The sequence below is a fragment of the Pseudonaja textilis genome, chromosome 7 (assembly GCF_049901715.1).
Source record: "Pseudonaja textilis isolate UNSWEBS1 chromosome 7, rPseTex1.2, whole genome shotgun sequence".
Classification (NCBI taxonomy): domain Eukaryota; kingdom Metazoa; phylum Chordata; class Lepidosauria; order Squamata; family Elapidae; genus Pseudonaja; species Pseudonaja textilis.
Genome location: NC_141996.1, coordinates 48,430,607 through 48,448,649, shown reverse-complemented (window position 1 = coordinate 48,448,649; position 18,043 = coordinate 48,430,607). Strand labels below are relative to the sequence as shown.

The 18,043-nt window shown below is 35.4% G+C and overlaps 1 protein-coding gene across 1 annotated transcript in view; it reads left to right on the top strand.

Moving 5' to 3' along the window:
* Positions 1 to 18,043, top strand: part of ADAMTS5 (ADAM metallopeptidase with thrombospondin type 1 motif 5) — a 48,625-nt gene that overhangs the window by 23,259 nt on the left and 7,323 nt on the right. Inside the window, exons 3-5 of the mRNA XM_026700633.2 lie at positions 8,739 to 8,906; positions 16,283 to 16,566; positions 17,238 to 17,421. Of these exons, the coding sequence (XP_026556418.1) occupies positions 8,739 to 8,906; positions 16,283 to 16,566; positions 17,238 to 17,421 (636 nt within the window). The remainder of the gene's footprint in view (positions 1 to 8,738; positions 8,907 to 16,282; positions 16,567 to 17,237; positions 17,422 to 18,043) is intronic.

Sequence of the window (18,043 nt, the reverse complement as noted above, 5' to 3'; positions counted from 1 at the left end):
CCCAACACTTGAAGCCCAATAAGGTTTTAAGTACAACCACAACCTAAGCTAGAGGAACATTAGTGAGATGGGAATTATTAATAAAAATTTTCAGTCCCTGTACCTTTTGAGAGTTGCACTATAGTTTAAGAAAAGATAATCTCAAAACCTTATATCAGAAGAAAATGTAAGATGAGGACAGACTAAAGATGAATGAAATATGCTAAGGCTGGAGCCAAGTATCTGAAAGCAAGTAGCAGAGGTTATGAATGTTATCTTTGTATAGACTTTGTGATTCACAAATCTAAAAAGTAAAGGGCATCGTATGTGGCAAGGCAGACATGTTTTGACTATGCTTGTTTTCATTCAGTATTACGGCTCCTATAAGTTCTTCAAAACACAGAAAATGTTGGTAGCATGCTTACAACAGCACACACCCTGAAACTGTCCTTGAATGTTATCAGAATAAGATAAGAATGGTACCTATATTCTGCTTCACACTTACTTGTAACAATTAGTTTATCTTAAAACTCATTGCTGACAAATGGTTACAAGGATTGCCTATGCATCTTTTGATTATAGTCAAAATTCTGCCCTTTAAAAACCAGCTGTGATTGTGTGTGTTTGTATGTGTGTGTGTGTGCATGTTTGTCCGAAATGCTGTACTGTGGGAGAATATAGAATAATAGAATTGGAAGGGATTTTGGAGGTCTTCTAATCCAACCTCCTGCTCAAGCAGGAAACCCTATACCATTTCAGATAAATGATTGTCAGTCTCTTTTTGAAAACCTCCATTGATGGAGCACTCACAATTTCTGAAAGCAAGTTGTCTTTTGGTGCTTTGGAAAATAGTTTGATCTCCTCATCTTTGTAGGAGCCCCTCAAATATTGGAACATCGCTATTAAGTCTCCCCTAGTCCTTCTTTTCATTGGACTAAACATACCCAATTCTGGTAACCATTCTTTGTATGTTTCAGCATCTCACTCCCTAATCATTTTTTGTTGTTCTTTTCTGCACTCTTTCCAGAGTCTCCACATCTTTTTTATATTGTGGTGACGAGAACTGGATGCAGTATTCTAAGTGAGATCTTACTAAAGTTTTGTAAAGTGGTACTAGAACTTCACGTGATCTTGATTCTAACCCTATATCAATCTAGGATTGCACTGGCTTTTTTGGCTGCTACCCATGCTGATATGTTTAGAATAATCATAGATATCTGTAGCAAAAAAAACCCAAAGATTCCCAAGTTTTTGGACTTTAGAGTAAAGTTTCTGGAATCTTTATTCATGTAGTGATTTACTTCAAGGAGAACTTCATAAGCCTCAAGCCAAATACTTTTTTGTTTTAGCTTCAGAGTGGGCTAGTCCACCACAGAGAACAAGAAGAAACAACTAATGACATTTTTTCTTTTTTTTCCAGATTTTTCTATTTTTCTTGCTCATCATATTATTTGTAGTATTTTATTTTTAGAATGTTGCTTGAAATGAATGGCTCTTTTAAAAAAAAGTGCTGTACAATAGTTGTTTACCTTTTCACTCCTTGCATGCCATTCCAGCCAGGAATCTTTTTATTGTATAAAAAAAAAAAAGAGGAGAAAGAATAGCTGATACTTACAAATGACCCATGTGACCTGGACCATTCTGACACTGGACAGGGCCCTCGTTGCTCAGACTGTGGGCTGAAAAGAACTCAAATTAGTGAGCTTTTTACTGCCTCTGATGGTTAGAAAATATATCAAAGCTTTTAGCTTCCTCAGAGTTTCACAGTAGCCTCTTTAAAAACCTTTTACAGAAATAGAAGATAAGTGAGATGAAAACCCTAAGCCAGTGGTGGGATTCAAATTTTTTTACTACTGGTTCTGTGGGCATGGCTTGGTGGGCATGGCAGGGTAAGGATACTGTAAAATCTCCAGTCAGAGGTGGTATTTGCCGGTTCTCTGAACTACTCAAAATTTCCGCTACCGGTTCTCCAGAACTGGTCAGAACCTGCTGAATACCACCTCTGCCCTAAGCCCTTTAGGGGATCATGGCTGGTAAATATTAATCATTATGATTCTTGAGTGAAATAGAATACAAATAAAAGAATATTGTGAATGACAATTGAAGTTATTGTATAACAGAAGCAACAGAAACACTCAGAGAAGCTTCCATACTTAAGACAAATATATAATTTACATTGGCTAGCATGTTATTTAGCGTATCAAATGGCTCTCTTCTTTCTGTTCTCTGCATTAACACTTCCCATATATGGAAATAGCATAATGAGAGAGCTTTGCTGAAATATATACCAAATTCAAAATTATTAATATAGCCATTCTGATTCAAGGAAAACCCTATTAAAACAGAGTCTAAAATCTCATCAAATCACAGTGCTCTTCATTTTATTTTAGTTGCCCAAGAACATGGTATTCTAGAATCAGGCTGTCAAACTGGCGGCCTGCAGGCTGGGTGCATCATGCACAGGCCATGTCCCCCCCAGCTCCGTGAATGGGAAAAATGTCATGAAGCATCATGTGATGGCAACGTGATATGGCGAGTTTGACACTCGTGTCCTAGAATATAAGCTTTAACTGTAAATTCTCACAGTCTGCAAATTTGTTAGGTAGTACCATCTAGGCAATTTCTAAAAATCTTCCTATTTGTTACACTTGTGGAGAAAGAAGATGGCATGGGAAGTGTAAATACCATATCCAGTGTCATTGTGGATTCAAAGTAGAAAGTTAGGAATAGTAGAACAGAATGCTTTATATCAGGGGTCTCCAATCAACAGACCACAAACTGGTACCAGTCTGTGGCCTTTAGGAATTGGGCTGCACACCTGGAGGGAGAAGTATGTGAGCAAGTAAAACTGAAACTATCATCCACCCACTGGAAAAATTGGAAAAATTGTCTTCCATGAAACAGGTCCCCGATGCCAAAAAGTTTGTGGACCACTGTTTTATATAATTACTTATTGTGAATATGGGCAGATACATTTGCTCAACTAAGTTTTAAACATAGGAATTATAGGACAGGTAATACAGCTTGGGTGATGGAGGATGAAGCAAATACAAATGTAAAATATATCAAAGAAGCATCTCAGATTGTAAAAATTAAGAGTAAAAGTAAACGCAATTTAAACTGTATACTAAAAATGTATTATATATGAATACAAATGTAAAATGTAGTGTATATAATCAGAATCTCAATTTTCTATGGCTTTGCCTTTTTAATGGGAAAAAAGACTTCTAAAGGGAGATATTGGGATTAGGGAATCCAAAAGTTTAAAGGATTAAAAAAAGAGGGACGGAATTAATAGATATTGAACACGTTTAAGGGCTATAAACTGCAAACTGATAGCTAGATAGAAAAGAGAAAATGAAGTAGTAGTAAAGGAAATAGTGGACTGTTCCAAACAGAAGAGTTTTGCAGTATTACAACAGTTCCTTGAGGTCCTACTTCCTTATTATTCCATTGCTACAGATTATTTTTATTCATAGAAAATAAAGCTCTCTGTAACAGGTTTGTTTAAACTTGCCCTGCATGTGTTATGATTCAGATATACATACATACATACATACATACATACATACATACATTCAATAATAAGCTTAATACCAGCTTGTACTACATTAAGTCTACCCAATTTTCTATATGCAATTGATATTTAAGATGTGGAAATCAACATTATGTATATGATTTTCTTTTTCTTTTTGCTTCTTCTAAAACCCACAGTTGTAGCTGAACAGGGTGTCTTGTGAGTTGAAAGCTTGTCAAGCTATCATAGATAAGAACAAGCCCTAGGCTAGACAGGAGCAAATCTTTTGAAGTCTCATGGGAAGAAGAAACTATTGTGAAGGATGTCTAGCTTTCATCTTAGCTTTCCCTATGAGAGATAAAGTTTGGGCAAATATCCAGGTGTCTGAATGGGGCTCTGTGGTTTTTTAAAAAATCATACACATATATAAGCACACAAAACTTGAAACTATAATTAAACCACAGCTGTTCTGCTGACATTTGTGGGAAGAAAATATTTAATGCATTTGCATTGTTACTTCTTCATGAAGTCCCCAACTTAACCTCTGATGTGAGTAAGGAATTTGTATTAAGCCCTCATAAACATGCTTGCTCTGGAAAAAAAAAAAAGATGAAAGCTCAGCATTTAGCTCAAGCGAGGGGTGAAAAACAGGACAGGAACTGCAACCTTAAATTTAAACTATGGGCACATATGTAAAAAATTGATGGATAATACCAGTGCACATTCTGACCACAAATCTTTGGCTTGCAAGGTCAATTTGTGTCCCATGTGTTAAGTTTTTGATGGTTTAAAATTGCCTTTGCCGGTAAGTTTTCATAGATCTAAAACAGTGCTATAACTTCTGGAAATTTTGGTAATTATAATTGCAAGCAACAAGGAAGTATCACATTGGGTAAGGCTACTCTTAAATGCTCACCTTTTAACATGAAAGGTAGCCTTTCTTTTCCTAGGGAAGTTTCTCTTCCGTGCTCTACAGCTGTTGAGGACTTTAAGTGTTTTTGAAAAACAGACTCTTAAACAAAGGTTGTGAAATAGGCCGTGTGAAAATCAAGGAAACAATTTTGTCAAAGACCAAAGGAATGCCTCAAATCCAACAGTAACTCCACTTGAGTTTGGCTGTGGTCAGAGGTTTTATGCAATTGTGCTGATCTCTGTGAATGTAGTTTCATGAACATTTATATTAAGAGAGTCTATGTTTTCAAGAGCTACATAGCAAAGTCAAAGTGTATTCGCTAATATGCAGAGTCCAATGACTTCGCTTTAAAAAAAAAACCATATCACACAATGAATAGGTCTCTCTGAAGTGTTTTCCACAAGTTTAGCATCAGTTCCATCAACCAGTGCCATAGGAATGTGGGAGATTTAAACATCTGTTTAGAGTTTTTCTAGATAATTTTTTATATCAATAACAAGTAACAAAACAAGGTAATGCTGGATAGCAGTAAAATACCAGCGTTCACATTTTGACATTTGTTTCTGAAATATGGCATGGTCTCATGTGACAAAATAGATCATCTGTGGGAAAAGAGCATCCTAATTTGACAGGAATTATGATAAATAACTTAGGAAAAGAACTATTTATGATCTAGCTAAGACTTTTTGGTGCTGAGTCTTTACATAAAAACATACCTTACCAAGATTTCCAGTTTATAAATTTGAAGGTTTCTCAGAAAAGTGGCTTTTTTGAGTCTCCATCCTTATTTGGTAGATCCCAGAAGACTCCCTGTGACTGATGGCTAGAAGTTGCAGTGCCCTTAACATAAATGGGGGCTGGGTAGACTCTTCTTATTTCCCATCCACCCTAAAAAAGAGGATGTGTTGGGTAAAATACAGTAGTTAGATCCAACTGGAAGTGCTCTTTGAGTCCCAGACATTTAAACAAGTAGCTAAAGAGGGAATCCAATAATAGCGGTGACAAATCATGCCAGACTTCTGGAAACCTGAAAGTTATCCCCCCAAAATCAAAATACCAATGTCAGCTTTAATTATCCTCAATATTATTATACTACCAGGATGATATGTGCTTGGACTGTAACTGAGTTTACTCAGCTGGGCATTTCCAGATGCACTGAAAGCACAATTTCCAGAATTCCCACCCAACATACTGATTGAAATTCTTAGAATTATAATCACAGGACATCTGGAAAATGGATGATCCCATTATATATTTTGTGAAGAAGATGGTTTTTGCATGCCATTTGTAAGGACAAGTCCAAATGTGTTTATCTTTATTTTATTCATGGCTGTATTCATAGTGATTCCATTTACTTATTTTGGAAACTAGGTAATTGATAACTAGCAGAATATTATTATAACTTCTCTGTTGTGCTTTTCAGATACAGCAGTAAAACATTCTCTTTATCTCGGGTCCAAACCATTTTATTTTTCTCTTCGCAACATTGTATATATGCTCCTTTTTAAAAAGTGCTATTGAAGCCTATGGGAAAAATTCTGTAACTTCATAGGATATTTGATTATTGCAAATTTTTATTGTAATTTATTTCTCAGATTTATGTACAGCATTTCCTTCAAGAGTTGATGTTAGCCCTTCAAGATAGTCCAGATAGAAACCCAAAACCATGAGTACTAACATCATCTTTATTGGAAGGTGACAGTAATAGAATGCTAAAATCCCCTACCATGCCTTTATTTTCCAGAAAATTAGGATCCCTTCTGGGAGATGCTTTCTCCAGTTCCATTTCTTGTGTGGATTGAGATACATCTTGTCTAACCATTGCCCTGGCTGGAGTTCTTCCGAGTTATTCTGGATATTCTTACATCCCTCATGGGAGTCTGTATTTCATTTCACAATGCAAAGATGTATTTTGTTTAATATGCAGTATGGCCACATTCATTACCACATTTTAACTTATGTTGAACTGAAATGTGTGGGTTGCTTTCTTTTCTAAAAAGAAAAAACCCCCACCAAACTAAAAAAAACTGATTGTGAGAAGGGGAACAATAAACTATTAGTACGTTTTTAGCCCTGGAGGAATGCGATCTATCATTTTTTTATCGAGTGCAGCATGGTTTTATTCATAATGCCTTTTAAAATAATCAGGGATGTGCTTATTAAAAGCTATATTGATTGGAAGTTATATATGCGCACACTACCCAAAGCCTGAACTGTTTCAGACAGAATACATGGAACCTCCCTCATCTGGCAAAAAAGATTTTATGAAAGGATGGATGTCATATCTTTGTTATAGAGACCTCTCTTGCAAATGAGAAACAAGTCCACCAAATACTTCTGGTGTCAAAACTTAATAATAATATATGGATTTAGCATGCTGAAAGTTCCAGTTTTAAATCCTGAACATGAGGAAAATGATTTTCCTTTGCATGGGTACACATGCATGCTATGCATGGATGCATGCAACAGTTTAAATGTTTACATAATGTTAGTTATGATTGAATCTATCTAACTGGTCCCTACAGTGAGACACCAGCTTGATGGCATATAATCAGTCAATGACCAAATTAGTTTAAATTCATTCATACTCCAGGACTAATATGCCAAAAGTACCTTTACTGTATTTATTTTGTTGAATTGTCACTATTTTGGTAGGGAGAGTGACAACAACATGAATAGAAAGCTAAACTCTATTATTCCATTATTCACATTCCTCTGCTCCCTTTCCTGGCAAAAATATAATTCCATCCATGTAATTATTTGTAATTCTTGTACCAGTGTATCGTTGTGACTCACTCTGTAGAAGTGATGACAAAGATCTAATCCATCATCTGAGCAGAATTCTACAATTATATCGTTCTGCTTTTCTAGGTTGTTTAGTTCCAAGTGGCTCAAGAACTAATGCTGGAGATAGTTAATTATGGTGTGGTCAGCTATAGTGACCACATCCTTATGACACTGGAGTCTCTCAAGCTTGCATTTTACTGGAGAAAAACAATTCTCAGGACAGTGAAAAGTGTTGGGATTGCAGAACATAATATGCCAATTACCCAGCTTGCAAATCATGGGTGTATTTCTTCAGTTTTCATCTGAGAGTACATTTTATACTATTTTTTATCTGCTCAGTATGCATTTCAGATACTTCTCTGTGTTGTTACCTAGCCTGGCAATTATCATTAAAGGAACAGCATATACAGAAGCTCCAGCTATGTGACTTGCTCTTTTCCATGTAACCATGTATTCTTTTAAAAAATAATACCCACATTTTTGTCTGCATTGTAGTGTTAAATCAAGAGAAAAAAGGATATTTTTCTGCATGTAGAGATCCTATGCTGAAATCATTTTTGTAAGGTATCATCAGATTTGTCAGAGTAAACTCATTCACAGAGTCTGAGAATAATCTGTAATCATCAGAGCCTATAATTCAATGGCATAGTAGGGAAAGCTGCAATCTAGCCCACAAATACATATATTTTAGGGAAATTTCAGGAATGAAGATGAAATGGAGTAATTTGACAGGAAAGCTTTTTTGCCAAAGTGTGTCTCAAAACCACAATGCTTCCTTGGAATCAGAGATAAAATATAAAAAAATATAAAAGATTAGGAACTGGGAATAAAGTAGCAGGGTGATGATGACACATATTTGGAGATTTACTATTTTATGCTTACCTTGCTTTTTTCCCAGTGTCCCTAAATCTGATAGAATTGCTTTTGAAGTTTATATGATGTAGGCCAAAAGTTTGAAAATTCAATAATAAACTTTTTGGGGACAATATAATTTCTTAAAATAAATTATGGTAAAAAAAACAAAGAATCCATTACTCAAGTTATGTTTCTAAAACTTTCTAAAGCAGCAGTGCCTAATTAGTGTTTTTAGGCTGAGAGCCATACTGTATTTCTTCTCTGAGTTCTACCTAAAATGAGTTGGGTAGAGCCAGGAAGAAAATATAAATTTGATCAATTTAATTAGTAGAACTGATCATTTCCCATGGAACTTCAAAGTTATTCCTCATTGTGGGTTAGAGTCTGCTGGTTGTGATTTGGAGCTTCTTTGTATACTTTCATAATACAAAGTATGTGCCTGCCTTAAAATAATAGGATATAATCCCATTTGGAAAGCTATAAAATGTAGTTTCCAACAATTACAATAAAAATAAATGGGGTCACAAAACGATCACCATTTTTTTTCATACAGTACAAACCTGCAATACAAGAATCATTAAGTAAATGGATAAATATTTTCATTTGTCAATTTCAGAAGAAAAATACTTTTGGGGGGAATTTATATTCAGCAGTAAAGCATTATAGTTGTTGTTTTTGTTTCCAAAGGGCACCTCCTTGGACTTTCCCATGATGACTCCAAATTCTGTGAAGAGAACTTTGGTTCCATGGAAGATAAGAGACTTATGTCTTCCATCTTAACAAGCATTGATGCTTCCAAACCGTGGTCCAAATGTACCTCAGTTACGATAACAGAATTTCTGGATGATGGGCATGGTATGTATTGACATTGACATTGGATATCATGCTGAATTTTGAGAGCCTCCCAAGTTTTAAAAATTAAGTTTCTAGTTTAGCTTTAAGAGACAATCTAATAATAAATAAATACTTTCACACTCCTTCAGTGTAGCATCTATGCAACTCCAGAAATGATTAGTATATGCCTCCAATAGGTAGGCAGAGTACTGTGGCACATTTAATACTGTTATTGCTCTTTCAATTAGCAGTAATAGCAGCAGATAATAATAAAGTAACAGAAAATGAAGAAAATAAAGTTCTCTGGGAGAATTCAAGAATTCAAACAGACAAGTACTTGCCACATAATACTCCAGACTTAGCATAAGACTAAAAAGACTGGATAATAGCAATAGCAATAGCACTTAGACTTATATACCACTTTACAGTGCTTTACAGCCCTCTCTAAGTAGTTTACAGTGTCAGCAGAGGTGGTATTCAGCAGGTTCTGACCAGTTCTGGAGAACCAGTAGTGGAAATTTTGAATAGTTGGGAGAACCAACAAATTCCACCTTTGACTGTCCCCACCCCCATCTTTTCTCTGCCTCCCGAGTCCCAGCTGATCAGCTAGGTTTTCTTTTGTTGCCCTGCACAGGAGAACAGAGCGGGAAAGCAGGTTAATGGGGTGGGAATGGAGATTTTACAGTATCCTTTCCCTGCCATGCCCACCAAGCCACATCCACAGAACCGATAGTAAAAAAAAAATTGACTCCAACCACTGAGTGTCAGTATATTGCCCCAAACAATTTGGGTCCTCATTTTACCCACCTTGGAAAGCTGAGTCAACCTTGAGCCTGGTGAGATTTGAACTGCCAAATTGCAGGCAGCCGGCAGTAAGCAGAAGTAGCCTGCAGTACTCGACTCTAACCAATGCGTCACTGTGGCTCTTAGTAGATATTGCAGTTCCTGGAGACAACAGAATAGAAGAAAAAAAAGTGGAGAAAATCACAAAATACACAAACTTGCAAAGAGAAGTAGAATGACTGTGGCAAAAGAACACAAAATATCAACAGTATTAGGCACTTTGGGTCCAATCACAAAGCAACTAGAGAATCACAAAATCCCCATCGATCAATTGCAAAATGCAGCTGTACTTGAATCAACTTACACCCTACTTTAACACCATCAAATAACAACATCTGCCTTAGATCTTTGGGAACTTGATGAATAAAATCGCCACCAACCCTAATAATAAATAATGCCAGTTTTGTGTAAGTGGTTAATAATCAGGCTAGAACTGTGAGTTCTAGTCCCAATTATGTGAGCTTGGTCCAGTCAGTCTTTCTCAGTCCTAAAAAGCAGGCAATGGCAAACCACTTCTGAAAAAAAATCTTGCCAGGAAAACTGCAGGGACTTGTCCAGGCAATTGCCAGGTGTCCACTGACTCAAGACACATACACCCAAATATAAATAATACAGAGTTACCTGATTTCGGGTGCAAAATTCTGATAACAATGAAGGACCACAAAGAGATACGGAAAATTACCTTTGCTGCCCCTAGAAATTGTTTGGATTTATGAAACTCCAATCTAAGAGCCTTGGATAATATATGCAAAGAGGTACACTATTAAACAAATACAAAGTAATGATAACAACAACTAATTCTAAGTACTGATAACAATAGATTAAAAATATGAAATAGGAGAATAACTGAAGCAAAAATGATACACTACATAGATAAGTAAGCAGACATTAGTACCTAGGTTTTCTAGACTATTAAATAAAGGCTTCATACAGCTTCAAGGAACTTGCAGCTTCTTACTATCATCTAGTATTATTCATCGACTTTTTAACAAAATGCTTCAGTGTACTCATAAAGCAATTGCAGCTCTTAACTATTTTAAATTCCAGAAGGTTTAGACAAAAATGACCTAACTGAGGAATGGATCCAGTTGTTATGGCAACTAAAATACTTGTAGATGAAAAACAGAGTTTACATGCAAAACTCTAGAAAAGCACTATATGGGAATATTTGCAGTACTGATGCAATCAGATGTTTTATCCCATTTTCTTCTATTTTTTTTTTTTTGTTTCTAATTGAACAGTTGATAAGCATTAACTCATGTCAGTGTACATATGAATGAACAATAGAAGTGCTATTTTTAGTAATTACACATGTGGGCAAGGATAGATTTGGTATAGAATCCTTGTATATATTCTCATCCAACCCCCCTTTTTTCAATTTAGTTTCATCTCTGAATTCCCTTAGAGGATGTAGAAGTATTTAATTAGCCTTCTAGTGATTAAAAACTGCTCAGAGTTGCCTGAACCACAAGATGGGCAGGCTAGAGAGAGACAGAGACAGAGAAACAGAGAGGGTGGATGAGTGGACAGACAGCTTTTCTTCAGGTGACTTTCATCCAGTCAATATGCATTGGATTATATCACAGGATATGAGAATTAGTAGAGAAAAGTTTGTGAGTTCTAGTCCTGCCTTAGGTATGAAACCCATCTAATGACTTTGGACCAATCACTTTCTCTTAGCCAAACAAATCTCACAGGGTTGTTGTAGGCAAAATAAAAGAAAGAAAGAGTATTATGTATATCAGCTGCTATGAGTTACTTAAAAAGTAATAAAGATGTAATTTAAAAAGTGTGCCCTTTACAAAATTGATTAAACATTGATAACACAGAGTCCAGTTATGTTTCAGCCTATCTTTCCAAAGAATAGAACTCACAGCCTAAATTAATTTTCATGTACAAAGTGCTTTTCTTCAGAGATATTTAGAGCCTATCTCCTGCAAACTTCCCATCAAAATGTTTATAGTTCTAAATACCTCCCATTTCCTCTGTAAACAATCTTTTTTCCTCTCACAAACTTCAACACAGATGTGCTATATGTACTCAGAAGCATTATCTATACTGATATATTGATAGGAGGATTTTTTCCCTGGAAAATTAGATTGAGTTCTATACATTAACGAAAGACAAGACTCAGCTAATCTTGTTTTTTCTGATAACAAAAATTAATAGGATGAAATCAAAACCCAGCCATTGAAAAATAATAGGTGAGTATCTTAATGTAGAAAAACCCTGACTTTGCAGCAGCAAAAGTAGATTATTCATTTTTGGTCCTGAAATGGTCTGAAAGGTAGGACCTGTTGCCAACTGGTAAGATAAATTATGCTTCTTCACAATGGTGCCAAGGCAAGATTGAAGTTCACGATGAGATTAGAATTTTGGTGGCCTAGTATATTTAAGAGTGTTGGTGGATGAATATTAGGAGTGTGGAAAGTTTGGACTGTGAAATTACTTTATAAATCTTACCTGTGGTAATTATGGAGGATGGTACAATGGGAGAGTACATACTGTCATCTGAGAAACTCTGGCAGCTTTCAGATGTATTTCCTATGAGTGCACTATCCTCCTTGTTGTGTAGAAACTTCCCAGCCTGAACTGTGTTTGGAGTGGCATTACATTTTTCATGGTTTTGGAAGAATTTAGAGTCTGAAGTGACTTGGATGATCATGACCACTATGGTAACTATGGAGTTGACCCAAGCTATCAAGGCCTGATGCACATTGAGGATCAAACCTTGGGTCGGGGGGGGGGGGAGAAATGGCACTGTTATCTGGAGTTGACAATATCTAAACACCTGGCTCACTGAGAGGCCAACCATAATAATAAATAATGCTATGGTATAGTGGTTAAGAACCAGGCTAGAACTGATTTCTAGTCCCACTAGATTAGAATTATGTGAGTTGAAGTGCACAAGTCTTAAAGTTGTCAAATTGGAGACTCCTATTCTATATCCACTTTCCACGTAGAAAGAGGAACTTTTACACTGGAATACTCCTTTTGCCTGATAGCCTATTCTGTTTCAGAGGGTGTTTGTGGAACTGTAATGGTGGTATGCTAGAATGACCATGGAAACAGGAAGAAGAGATGGATTCTGCCTAGTTTTTCAGAGAGTAAAAAGAAAGGAGGGGAGAAGACTGACTGCAAACCTGATTACAAGATTGATGTTAGCCCTTTAAAATAATCCAGGCACAAGGCCCAACAATGAATGCTATCTTAATCTTAAAATTACATTAACAGAATCTAAACAGAGAAAGGCTGATGTTGTTATTATTGAATTTGTTTATTGCTACCAATTCCAAAATACTGGAATACCAAAATACAAAATATTCAATAATATTTTGAATAACAATATCACAGGTATCCTTAAGCAATAAAAACCTACAACTATATTTTCCAATAAGCTATTCCTTATCTTATCCTAACTTGCAAATAACATTTTGTGTTCACCACTCTTTACACCATTAGCTGCTTTTTAAAAATTACCATAATAATATTGAGTACTTAATCCTTTTTTCCCCAGTGGTTGTTTTTATTTCAATTCTATTAGCTTTCACTTTGGATCTTTGGGGTGGGGGACAATGGCAATGTAACAAAATTGGTAACAAAAATAACAATAACCGAAAAACTCTATCTCTAATTGGTTCTTATTCAGGAAGAGTTTAGACCACAAAGCTGTGGTTCATTTTCTTTATGAGATCTAATGAAAATGTAGATCACAAATGTTACAAATAATGAAATAAATTAAAATAACAGAAGAAAATGCAGATTATTTTCATGAATTGGCAATAATTCAAGTTTATGGAGGTGTGTCTCCCCCGTGTGGTTATAAAGGGAAGGGTTGGAAGAAAGAATAATACTTTTCTTCTTTGCGGGTTAATGTGGCTAGCCAAAAAATCTAGCTAGAAAGAAAGCAGAAATGGCTATTTTTGCCCACCCAGAGAAAGAATTTCTTCTCTCTCCACAGTTGGTAGATTGTACAAGAAATGGACGTCTTTCTATGGGGTGTCTATAATAAAGGCACCTGCTTTGGTGCACATTGTAACTGAACATAAATGCTTCCTTAGATAGTTAAAGGAATCTTTCACTACCTGTCCTTGCAGTAGCTCCATGTACTCAACATTCTATTTACAGTTGCTGGAGTATTTCTTAACCACAGCCTGCAGGATTCCTTGTGGCCACCAGCTGTTTTCTGGGCAGTGACACTTGTCTTGTTGTTGGCTACTGTAGCATTTCTCTGTCTACATGCAGAACAAATGCCAACTTCCAAAGCAGCAGACTTATTTTTCTGTTTATTGTTAGAATAAACTATGTGGTAAGTCAATATTGAGCGTCACACGCTAAGGTACCAAAAATACTGTTTCTAAACCATTAATTGAGTCTTAAAAACAATAAAGATGCTTATTTGTAGTTTCTAAATGTGTTTCTCCAAAAAAGGAACAAGAGTTTGGGGGGCAATGCATACCCCTGCTCTCATTAATGTATTAATGCTACTTTGAAAGGTGGTCATTGTTAAGCTTTAGATCATGATGCCTCCTTTATTTTGTCTATTCAGAGATTCTATCATCACTTGCTAGGAAAGTAGAAGTTGCTAAGAAAGCAGAATTTTTTTTCTTCAAGAATTGAATCAAATTTTGAATATTTATCTCAGGTCTTTTTTTAAAACACACAAATTCTAACAGGGATTTGGTGCGATAAAAACTTGAGTTTAGAAACAGTTGCTCTCTTTACCATTTCCTTCAAAGTAACTTTGAATATTCAGGGCGGTATAGCCTTTTGTAGACTTATAGACCTTCTAAGCCAAAATAAGTTCCTTTTCAGGTAAAAACATATTTCTAAAAAGGAAGCCCGGTGGTTTAAAATCTTACTGTATTTATTCACCTTGATATTCACTAAAATCTTAGGACAGGCAGCAAAAAAGGACCCCACAATTGAATTAATTGTTTAATTAAATCTTTATTAGGCTTGCTTTTCAGTTTGCTCTAGTGATCTTCTTTCTGCCATAAATTATTCTTTATGCATACCAAAGATGATGGATTTGGCTGTCTTTTCTAAATGGATTGTATACCTGCTATAGCTCTCATTGAAACATGATGGGTTAGTTCTTCAAGGAAATGTAGTTATTGATTTATTGCAAAAGAAACTTTTAAAGATGAGTCCTTATTCTTTAAAAGTCCCCCCTTTTAAAGATGAGTCCTATCTTCATTATGCTTTTAAAGCATGAGACTTGAATCTTATTATTTAAATGCTTTCATCCATTATCAAATGGAAGGAAGACAGATTGTGATAACTTGCTGTAACTGAAAAGAAATAAAGATTCATTAAATCCCAAGCAGCCCCATTCAGTAAGAATTTTTCAGCCTATTTCTCTTACAAGGGCTATAAAAAAAGCAGAAAAATCTTTCAGATTAGTCAAATACCTCTGTACTGATATAAATGCAAATTATAGGTGAGGAGCAGGAATAATTCTCTCTATTCATGATTTTCAGGCTGTAAATCCTGTGCAATGTTTGGTCCTAGTAGTATTGTGAATTAGAAAAGCAGAAAATTTCTGCTTGGGAAACCATGAAGAACAAAAGAACACTATCTAGTTACAAAAACTAAAGTATTTCCCTCTCCAATGATAAAACAAAACCAGCCCACTGTTGTGTAGCCATGCCTCAAGCGTCACAAAAAGAATAGGAAAAGTTGAAAAGAGAAAGTGCATTTCAACTCCAAAAAGGAGAATCATATGCTGCTGTATTCCATACTCCTTATTAGCTAGAGCAGTAATCCCAAGACTACAAGTTACTTTCAGGAAAGTATCTGATAAGTCAAAGTCTGTCATCATAGATAATAATTTTCCCATTTGTTAAAGATGTGGATACTTGCTGTTGAGTTTTGTGATTCATCTTGCACTTAAGCATGCTTAATGAATTCCTGCCATCAATATTCTATTTCCTGTACAAATTTTGTTTGGTTTTTGAATAGAAGATTCTCACCTGCTTCTTCTAGTCTTAAATTATTTTGTTGGCTACAGTTTTAAGTCATGCTTGTTCTGGCTTTCCTTTAAAAGTTTTACCTTTACAGAAGTGGTATTGCCTCAGCAATTCTCAAATGGCAGTTTTGGTCATCATTTTTTTTTTAAGGCTTATAAATTCAACTGATTAATATGGAAGATCCCACTCACAAAGTCACTTTGGGCAAACGGAAGCAAACACACATGAAAAGTAAAGTTCTGTGTCCTATTTTGTAATTCATACGATCAATTATAAATTGAAATGCAATTCAAAGCAAAGGTGTGCATCTACGTGTAATGTATAGCACAGTTTTTTTGTGGAACTATGCTAAAATAAATGAATCATAACTGGCAATCTATGAGATTAGTTATATTAGAAAGGAAGAGGTTTTACAATATATAGACAGAAATAGGATGTAGTGATAAATTATCAGATTTGCACAAATATAAGTAGTAAATTGAATTGAAAGAAAATTTTGAAAATTTTATCATGTTGGAAAGCTTAAAAGTATGGCAAGTATCTTAGAAAGGAAACAAATTATAAATGAGGTTGTTGTTTCAGGTAACTGTTTACTGGATCAACCACGAAAACATATCTTAGGTCCTGAGGAACTTCCAGGACAAACATATGATGCCATTCGCCAGTGCAAGCTGGCATTTGGACCTGAATACACAGTGTGTCCTGGAATGGATGTGTGCTCTCGTCTGTGGTGTGCAGTCATTCGCCAAGGTCAAATGGTGTGCTTGACCAAGAAGCTTCCTGCTGTGGAGGGGACACCATGTGGAAAAGGAAGGATCTGCCTTCAAGGGAAATGTGTTGATAAGACAAAGAAAAAATATTATTCGGTATGTTGCTATTTTAATTATTAAACTAGGTGAAGTTAAGTTTTAATCACATTAGGCACATTTAATTTGATCACATTATTCACATTTAATTGATGCTTCAAATGGAATGATCCCTTGGGAGAGTGAAGTGTTAATCAAGGATTCCCACATTCTCTTATTGGGGTGCAATTGACACCAAAGCTCTCTTTTGCTCATTTTATTGAAAACTTTATCTTATCAACCGTACAGCATGCCTTCTGATGCCATATGGTGTAGCATTCTAAATATCTGATTAGGACTTCCATCTTTAATGTAACAAAATTACTGAAAAGTTGGAGAATTTCATTTAGGCTAACATTTTCATTAAATGATTGACTGAACATTGTTCATGCTTAATTTATTATAGTTACACCCAATTTCTGCACATCTGGAGAGTATTATCTAATGCAACAACCTGGAACATTGTTAAGATCAGTGACTGACCAATGTCACGTATCTTTATTTTAAAGACTACATTGTTCTTTTTTTTAAAAAAAATATTTAGTTTATTCAAGGAAAGTTAAAATACAAAATAATAGTAATAAAAAACAACTGTGGATAGAAAGATAAAATAGGAAAGATGACTGATATTTGATTTTTTTTCCAGCTACCATCAATTAGCATTTTATAATATGGTGAAATTTATGTTTTAGGCTTCAAACCATGGCAACTGGGGATCCTGGGGACCGTGGGGACATTGCTCTCGTTCATGTGGTGGAGGTGTCCAGTTCACCTATCGGCACTGCAATAACCCAGCACCTAGAAACAACGGTCGATATTGCACAGGAAAACGGGCTGTCTATAGGTCTTGTAACATCATGCCCTGTCCTGCCAATGGTAATTTTTCTATAAAGCAAGAATAGCAATACAAGCAATACAAAGGCTATGTTAGACTATAGCAGAAGATTTGAATCTACTAGTCCATTTTTGCATATCTAAATTCCAAATGTTTAACAATAACAATAATAATAATAATAGTTCCTCTTCTGCTCTTGCTCTATGGCTAAAAAGAAAAAGAAATGAAATTAAGATGCTATATTGACTTCTTGGGGCGGAAGGGCTGTGAACTAAGTTTAGATGGAAATTTTGAGAAAATGCTGGGCTCAGATTAATGTTATTCTAAATTATTTGCAGCAAACTGCACTTGGTAAATATCCTGGGAAGAGATAATGTTATATTCCACTTCTGTGTATATAAATCCAGTCTCTCCAGATATCATCCAGTATTGGTCAGATTGTAGGGAGTATAGTTGTAATAGTTAAAAAGAAACAGAAGGATTGTCTTTGCTAATACATTGGTAATCTCATCACAATTACAGATCTGTTAGCTACAGGCTGAAAAAGTGACTATCTTGTACCATCCCATATCACAGTTATATTTTCTGTAGCCTGTGAAAGGAAATTGAAATTGGTAGTAGAGGGGAAATAATTAGCCACAACAGCTTTGCCATCTGTATGGC